This window comes from Chrysochloris asiatica, unplaced genomic scaffold (genome assembly GCF_000296735.1).
Source record: "Chrysochloris asiatica unplaced genomic scaffold, ChrAsi1.0 scaffold00026, whole genome shotgun sequence".
In the NCBI taxonomy this organism is placed as follows: domain Eukaryota; kingdom Metazoa; phylum Chordata; class Mammalia; order Afrosoricida; family Chrysochloridae; genus Chrysochloris; species Chrysochloris asiatica.
Window position 1 is genome coordinate 24328526 of NW_006408544.1, and position 9206 is coordinate 24337731.

A 9206-nucleotide genomic window follows, 5' to 3' on the forward strand; every position below is an offset into this window, starting at 1 on the left:
TACCCAAATCTTTGAGGAAAGGAGGCAATAAGAATTAGGTGCCTTGTTAAAATCAGATACATACCTAAAAAAAAATGCGTTATTCTTTAGAATGTCCCATGCCTTCATTGGAGAGTAATAATGATATCACTGGATAATCCTGCTAGTGGGAGTTTCTCAATACTCCCAAAGACATCAAGTTAACTGTACATCCTTGGGGAGATTAACTTTTTGAACTCAATATCTTCAACTGCAAAATGGAGTTAATAATTTTCATCTTGTACACTTGTTGCGATGGACAAAGAAGACATATGGTATGCACTGGCCCACAAAGTCCATTTGAACTGCAAGATCTGTGGTTCATATCCACCACTGTCTCCTCACAAACTCTATAAAGGGTTATGATGAGTTGGAAACTATTCAATAGCACTTAACAACAATGAAATGCTCAACACATAGTAGGTGTCCAAATATTGTTTATCTATCTACCTACCTATCTATCCACCTTTCCTTCTCTATTAATTTAATTTAATTATTAATTTGTCATGAAGAGTGAGAAATATGCAGGTGGGTGTCATAAGCCCAGATTGTTGTTGTTAAGTGCCGTTGAGTCGGTTCCAACCCATAGTGACCCTGTATAGGGTTTACAAGGCTGTAAACCTTTACGGGAGCAGAAAGCCTCACCTCATCTTTCTCCCATAGAACAGCTCATAGTTTCAAACTGCTGACCTTAAGTTTCATAGCCCGAATCTTAACCACTATGCTACCAGAGCTCCTTGTCATAGATAATCCAGATGGGCAGCTGTTATTGACATTACCTAGAGAGTGGTTCCGGAGATACCTGCTTAAGGATCCTGGGATCTTCAAGACACATATATCCTAGATCTTAGTGATACCCCGTGTCTAGATAAAAAATAGAAAGCTCATTCAATTATCCCTGTTTCTCAGGTTTCCAGATGTTGTGCGATGCATTAAAGAACCTTTATATAACTGTTAGTATTTCCTACATTTTGTCTGGTGGGTTTATGGCTAACCTGCTATTCTGGTATTAGCCTTGTTTCAGTCTTGCAAAACAAGTTGATTTGACTTCAGAAGTTTCAAGACCCACTCAAAAAGACTGTAAATTCTGGAACTACATACTGATTTGGTTCTTGCCTCTGTCTGAAAAATAAGATTCCTTTGCCAAGTTGGCTTTGCTTGAATATCCTCCTTTCTTCAACCACATGAATCTTGTTTTTCCAAAGGTCTGAAGAACAGTGACCTTTGGTGTCTGGGATTTTAGAGCATTTGTCTAATCAATACTCTGGTCACTAATTAACCACATCTGAATGAGAATTTGGCTAGTTTTATTCTTATGAAGCATTAGATAGCTCTAACAGCTCCTTTGACTAACTATAGACACCTTTTAGACCAAACTCCCTGAATAGGTAATTTTACTCATTCTAAACAACTGGGTGGTGGCTTCTGCATGAGATGCTTCCTGTTGCTTTTTTCATGTTGTCTTTGATGACTTGTCAGTCTGGGGTAACCGTGCAGGAGAAGGTAAACAGGTGAGTTGACTACATCTCTACAAATTTGCTCAAGGAAATTGCCTGGTGGGAGCTAAGACACTTTCATGTTTGCAACAGTCTATTTTATTATGAATGTTATACTAATCCAGTGAGGGAGCATAGGGCCATTGTTGTTGTATGTGCCATGGAGTCGATCCTGACTCATAGCGACCCTGTACAGGGTTTCCAAAGCTATAAATCTTTATGGGAACAGAAAGCCTCCTCTTTCTCCCATGGAACAGCTGGTAATTCTGAACTGCTGACCCTGAGGTTCGCAGCCCGATTAGTAACCACTACAAGGGAGTATAGGACCATTAGAAGAGCATATATTTGGAATCAGATGGGGCTGTGCAAATGTTTTAAATATTTGTTAAGTACCATTGAGTCCCTTCTGACTCATAGCGACCCAACTAATCACTAAAATTTGTTGAGCCTCAGATTCTTCATCTGTAAAACTAGAACAATAATATCTCTTTTTTTTAAATAGTTGAAATAGGAAGGTGAAATAAGATCCTGGATATAAACTATACTTGACTTATAGTAAATGATAGTTCTCTTGAATGATGCTGGACAATTAGCTTAACATGTACTTCCTTATGTGTAAAAAAAAAAAATCATAAATATGCATCTCATTATGTTGGAAGAATGAATTTAGACTGTAAATAAATGTGAAAGCATTTTGGAAAAGGCATGGAATTGTAGATACATTTGGCTTATTTCATTCTAGAAATTAGCCTGTGTTTTACTATGGGTTAGCCTAGTCAGTTGCATTTTTCATTTTCTATTTCCTTGCATTTTTCCAACCTACCTTCAAGCTTTCCTATAGCCTAATCATAAGTATTTTGCAGTACTTAAGCAATCCCTTGTTTCACATTTGAAATCATTTAAAAGCAGTCCCTGTCTCCTAGACATTAAGGATTTTATAGAACATTCTTTTATTCAAATTTTTGTTGGATGATTCAATTTTGAATCATTACTGCTTTTAAATGTTAGAGCAAGAGACATTGCCTTTAAGTAACATTTCAGAAGGGGAAAATACATTCTTACCTTAGTTAATTTGCAACTTTGTATTTAAAGTAAGTAGAGGTTTTTAAAAAAAAAAAAATCAGGAAATTCATCACTAATAATTAGAAGATAAAGGCAAGAAGAGAAAAGTGGTAAAGGAAATTTCTGCTGAGATATTCTTAATTATGAAAGCTTATCATTGTAATCCTTTCTGAAACTGAACAAAGAGCCTTGATGTTTGATGAACTTATCAAACAAGACAGACCAGTGAAGAGGCAAATTTGAAGTCAATGCAAAGGAGAACCAATTAAATATTTTACAAAGTGCTGAAGTAAGAAATGACGAGGTCTTTGTGTCTAATGCCAGTGTGTCTGACACTGGATTTGAAAATGGAAAGCTAGATGGTGAAATGACTTGACTGCTTTTGAATGCTGGCACTAACATTTACTAGTTGTGTTCTTGGCAAGTTATTTAACATTTCTGAGCTTCAGTCCCCCTATGTGTAAAGTGGAGGAAAAGGAAGAGCACTCACTCCCAGGTGATAGTAAGAACTAAATGCATGAAAAGTACATAGAACACTGCCAAGCACTTAGTAAGGGTTCAAAAAAGGTGATGGCCTTTATTGACGTTTTTTAATATTTCCATTCTCACTGATGGTTAACAATAATTTGACTGAACAAATTTATAATTTTCCAAGGGGCATAAATCTTCCAGATCAGTCAACAATTTCAAACTTTTCTAATACAGGAAAGATTTCCTTTTCTTCAAACAAAATCATGCGTGAACTTCAACTTTGAAAATAGATGGTATACATTTTTAATCATGTGCATTTATTTTATGAGCTCCTGTGTAACGTTTATTTATCTGAAGTCTGTGGAGGTGATGTTTAGCTTAGGTATGAGGAATGGTAAAGAGAAGCCATGTGAAGATCAGGGGGAAAGATCAACATGTGCTAAGATTCTCTGGTGGGCAATAGCAACTCATCTTTATGGACCTGAAAGATGGTAGTCACGTGTGGGCTGGGGAGCTGCTATGAGAGGATGTCAAAGACGTGAGCAGAGACTAGATTACAGATGACCTCAGGCATCATGACTAAGAACAGAATTTTAGTCTAGTTGCAGCAAAAAGCCTCTGGCATGATGTTATTTTATCTATACTTTTTAAAAACTTACTCTGGTTGATATATAGAGACTGGATTGGAGGAAGGTGAAGTAGATGGTTTGGGGCCATATGAGACCATAGCAGTTACCTGAAGAGAGATAGGGTACCTGGAATTAGGATAGTGGCCTTGGGGATAGCCTGTCCCTGTTGTTGCTAAGTGCTATTGAGTTGGTTTGAACTCAGAGCTACTCTGCGTAGGGTTTCTGAGGAGTGACTGGTGAGCTTGAACCACCCACATTGCAGTGCAAACCGACCCTGCAGTCCAGCGTATTAACCCTTAGCGCCACACCAGGACTCTTGAGGATAGGCAGGTGGGAAGAAATTTGAGACACATTTTGAAGATAAAATTGACAGAAATTTCCAAAGGATTGGATGGGGGTAGGGGAAGTAGGGGGAGCAGGAAGGAAGAAATTGAAGATGACTGTTTGCTATTTGACTTGAACAGCTGATTTTATGGTGAAAAGTGAGAGTTAGTAAAAGTGAGAGAAAAACTGGTGTAATGAAAAAAAAAATAAGTAAGAGTTTAGATTAAGACCTATTAACCTTTTTCATGCTTGAGAGCCAAGATATAAAATGGGCAGTTGGATAAAGAAAATAGGATTGCAGCAAAGTGGTCTGGGTTGAAGATCTAACTTTAAGAAGCATTAACATAAATGGTATATGGAGCCAAGGAAATGACTGATCTCCTTTAGGGTGCAAGTATAGAGAGTAAGCACAGCCCAGAGGCAAGACTGCACCCAGTATTTATAGGAGAAATCAAAGAGAACTGGCCACAAGTATAAGAGGAGAGCAAGGAAGTGTCTTGAGTCTAAGGAACAAATTGTGTGAAGAAGGAAAAAGTCATTAAAAGATGACAAGCATATTAATTTGCTAGTGTTGCTGTAACACATTACCACAAATCACAGCAAACTGGATGTCTTTAAGCAACAGAAAATGTATTCCCTCATAGTAACGGTGTTAGAAGTTCAAGATGAAGATTTGGGCAGAGCCATGCTCTCTCTCTAAAGACTGCAGGGAAGAACCATTCCTTGCCTCTTCAAGCTTCTAGTGACCCCAGATATGTCTTGCTTGTGGTAGTTTAATAATAATACCTACCTCCAACTTCATGGCCTTTCATCCTGTGTTTCCTCTGTGTCTCTGTGTCCAAATTTTTTCTTTTCTTCTATAAAGACACTAGTCATAGGATTCAGAGCCTACTTTGATGTAATATGACCTCAACTTAACAGGATCACACCTGCCACCACCACCCACGAGCCGTTCCAACTCATAATGACCTTTAGGACAGAGCTGAACTGCTCCATAGGGTTTCCAAGGCTGTAATCTTTATAGAAGTAGTTCTTTATAGAACTGCTGAGTGGCTGGTGGGTTCAAACCATTGACCTTCTAGCTCATAGCCAAGCACTTTAACCACAGCACTACCAAGGCCCTTGATCACAATTGTAGAGACCCTATTTCCACATCACACTCACAGATACCGAGAGTTAGAGCTTGGACATATGTTTTTGGGGGACACAATTCAACCCACTACAGCAAACAAGACAAAGCCAGAAAAGTTTCCATTGGGTTTAGCAACATGAAGGTCGCTAGAGACTGTTCACTTTGAAAGTCAAATTTAAAATACCTCAGTTTCAAGTACCTGAATGGGACTAGCCCAAAGGTATATAATTAGTGGCAATCAGCCTTAAATACAGTGGTTTGCTTGGCCAACTTATTAGGATGACCCCAGCAGTAATCAGGGTTAGGTCTTCTGATCCCCTAGCCTAGGATTGGTAGTTAATTAATGATTTTGTTTTCTAAATTGCTGAGGTGGTCAAACTCTGAGGTCAAGCACTTAGTTTGCATTTTGTGTATTCAACAGTAGGTCTTAGATTCTTTGCCCAATATACTACCCAAAATAAAAAGACAAGTGGTAAGCATGCCACTAATACACAGTCTTAAACAGAACAGACATTCGACACAAGTTTGATGAAGATGGAGACACTTGACGAGCATTCATGGGTTTGAGAAAACAAAAGTATTTCTGGAATTTTACTTGCAACTTTACACATATAACCGTGCTCCACATTCAAGGCAGTCTTGGAAGGTATTGTTGTCTCTGTTTTTCAGTTACAAGAGAATGGAAGTTTAGCAAGCGGCAGAAACTGGATTCCAGTGCATGCTTGGCAGACTCTAAAACCTTGTCTATTTTATCAGTGTTTGCTCAACTGTGTTACAGATTCTCAGATGTTGCAAGAAAAAAAAAAAAAAGAAATGGACTGTGTTCCAAATTTTGTGAAATTCAGGAATTCCCAGAGGCTCTAATATGCTATTGGGTGTTTTAAATCTCCCAGAAGGCACACTGCTAGCTCAGTGAGTTAAGCGTTGGGCAGCTCCAAGACTGGCATGTTGTATGCAGTTTATCCAAATGTATTAACTGTAGGTCTTTTCTTGATTTTCTGCTCTTGGCACATATCTCAAGAACTAGTCAATATTCTACAAAGTACCCTTTGAAAGCAACAGAAATTTATTCTCTCAAGATAGGGGTTAGAAGTTCAAAATCAAGGTTTGGTCATGGCCATGGAGTCCTAGTGTGGTGCTGTGGGTTAATGCACTGGACTGCAAGGTCAGTGATTCAAGCTCACCAGCCACTCCTCGGAAACCCTATACAGGGTCACTATGAGTTGGAACAGACTCGATGGCACTTAACAACAACCAGAGGTTCAATGGCAAAACACCACAATGATTTGCATTTATTCCATAGATTAAAAAAAAATTAAAACCTAAATAGTTTAAGATAACTTACTCATAGCATGATAAATTGTAGGCAAACTAAAAACTAGAATTAAAGATTCCTTAATCTTAGGGCTGTATGTTAAATATCTTACTGATAAAGTAGATTTGCTATAGTTGATTATGCTACAAAACTTCCCCCCAAGATTTAGTAGGTCACAGAGTTATTGATGATTCTTTAAGCAAATGAAAAATTGATATGGCTCCTTTGAAAAATCATTTGACAATATCTGTCATAAGCTTTGAAATCACTTGTGTCCTTACTCAGCCATTCCATTCTACAGGATGCTTCTTTTGTAAATGACTTAGAATAAAGAAAATCTGGAGAGTCAGTAATCCAATTGTTTAATATTATGGAATTGGAATAATGTTTAGTCATTAGAAATGGATTCTGTTTTTGCTAAACTATTTAGTGGAAAATCAAGATATAAAATGTATGACTTCAACTCTGCTATGAAAATAAAGAGCAAAAGGAGATATAACAAAAACATTAATGGAGGTAGGATTTAGGATTTTTTTCTTTTACTACCTTTTCTATATTCTCTTTAATGTGAATGTATTACTTTTATAATCAGCCCACAATGAGTTACATTAAAAATAATTCATTGGAATGATAAGAGAAAATGTTGGCCATATGGTTGATATTGGCTAAAAGGTTGGAGCCTTGCAGTGACTTAATGAATGGTCCCCGTGCACCTTCTGCAATCTAGCTTCAGTGATAGCATTACTGTATATGCCTTTGTCTAGACATCATGTCACAAAGCTTTTAGACCTACAACAACACAGTGCTGCATCCATTAATGCTGTTTCCTTCTATTTTGACATCATAATGCAGTCTCTGTGAGCTTACAATGACATTATCCTGACAATTCTATAGTGAGATGCAGAATGAATGCTTGAGTCATCTTCTGCTCCCAAACCTTTACCCTGTTCTTTTTCTCCCATATATTGATGGTTAGACCTCTTCTCCTTGCTCATGCTGCTATATTTCAAATTTTTATTATTAGTGCAACCTATTGGAAAAATGGTATCTGATCCAAATCTTGAGTCATTTTAATGTGTAGATACCAGCATTATTTAATGAAATTTTATTTTAATTGTGGTTTAGGTAAAAGTTTACAGAGCAAATTAGCTTTCCATTCAATTTTATAAGTGCTTTTTTTCTTTTCTTAGAAAACAGTTTTTATTTTGTTTTGCCTTCTGGTGCTCTTCCACATGGTTATATAATTTTTCCTAGTTTATATAATTTTTTCACCTAGTGTTATATCACGGAAACTTTTTTGTATTTCTACATTGATAACATAATGTCTAACTATTGTGAGTGTCAGACTGATTTAAACATCAAATTCATTGTTAGACATTTTTTCACAATATTTTTCATAGTGTTTTCCTATGGTGAATATGAAATGCCACATATTAAATCTTCAGAGCCATGTTTGTTTGTTTTTAAAAGTGCTTGATAGTCTCTCTTTTTTAATATCTTAAACTTTTTTTACGTGAACTGAGTGATGGATTACAGAACAGATCATCAGTTTTACATCCAATGAATCACACACTTTTGTTTCATCTCAATGAAGGTACTTCCCTCTATGTATCATCAGTTATCCCACTGCCTTCCTGTGGTTCCTAGTTCCATTCTACCTTCCTTCCCAACCCCTCTGAATCTTGTCCCCAGGGAAATGCTGTCCTTTTTATCTTGAATGGTTGACAACTTCATGGTGAGCATATCATACAGTATTGCTATTCCCTTTATATACTTATCCACCACTTGGTTAAAAATTTGGCCATGGAAATGAGTTCCATTCTTGACCTGAAGGGTGACCAAGGGTCATAGTCTGGGGTTCCTCCAATCTCTTTCTGACCAATAATCCTGGTCTTTTAAAAATGTATATAATATTGCATTTTCTTCCACATTGTCTCCCACATTGTCCAGGAACATTCTAATGTGGTAGCCGGCACCATCCAGTTTTGATTTCAGAGTGATGGAGGCTGATGTTCATGTGCTTCCTTAATACAGTGGACTAATTGATTCCAAACATCTTCAATTTTCATCACTCTTCTTTCTTCCACACATGGAGACACCAATAGATGCACCTCACATGGCAACTTATGTGCTTTTAAGATCCCAGCTTCTTCTTCCCAAAGTAGGATTGTAGAATACTGTCTTTGTGGATTATGCTATGCCAATTGATCATGGTTCCCACTATGAGCCTGAGACCACAGACTGAGCAACTTGTTGCCTAAAGGTGTCTGGTAATGTCTAATAAGTTTTCAACGTTTCATCCCCTATGTGCTCCAGAACATTCATAGATGTATTTACTGCAAAGGTAAATATCCATGTACAAATATCATCTGTCAAACCCTTATATATTTGTGGGTATATTTTCACTCTCCTTTCCATACCTATTCAGCCTGCGTATCTGTTCATGTATCTACCTACAGAACGCTGTTGTTGCAAGGTTGTGTATACAATAGTATTTACCTCTATCCCCTTAATACTTGCATTCCTCTGTGTGTCTTTACCTGTCTTTATCATTATTCTGACAACTTACCTCTTGTATATTTTGCCTTCCCCATTACCTGAGTTAAAACATAACTACCCCAAGCTACTGAATTACTCTTCCTTCCTTCCCACCCATGGTAGTCATCAAAGAATGATCCTTTTAGCATGAAAACCTTTTCTTGAGTTTTTACTATAGAAATCTCATACAATATTTATCCTTTTGTGATTGACTAATTTCA

At 37.2% G+C, this 9206-nt stretch overlaps 1 protein-coding gene across 1 annotated transcript in view; it reads left to right on the forward strand.

Annotated features, from left to right (window-relative positions):
- Nucleotides 1-1452: 1452 nt before the first annotated feature.
- Nucleotides 1453-9206, forward strand: part of C8A (complement component 8, alpha polypeptide) — a 136392-nt gene continuing 128638 nt past the window's right edge. The window contains exon 1 of the mRNA XM_006839819.1: nucleotides 1453-1529. Within this exon, the coding sequence (XP_006839882.1) occupies nucleotides 1453-1529 (77 nt within the window). The remainder of the gene's footprint in view (nucleotides 1530-9206) is intronic.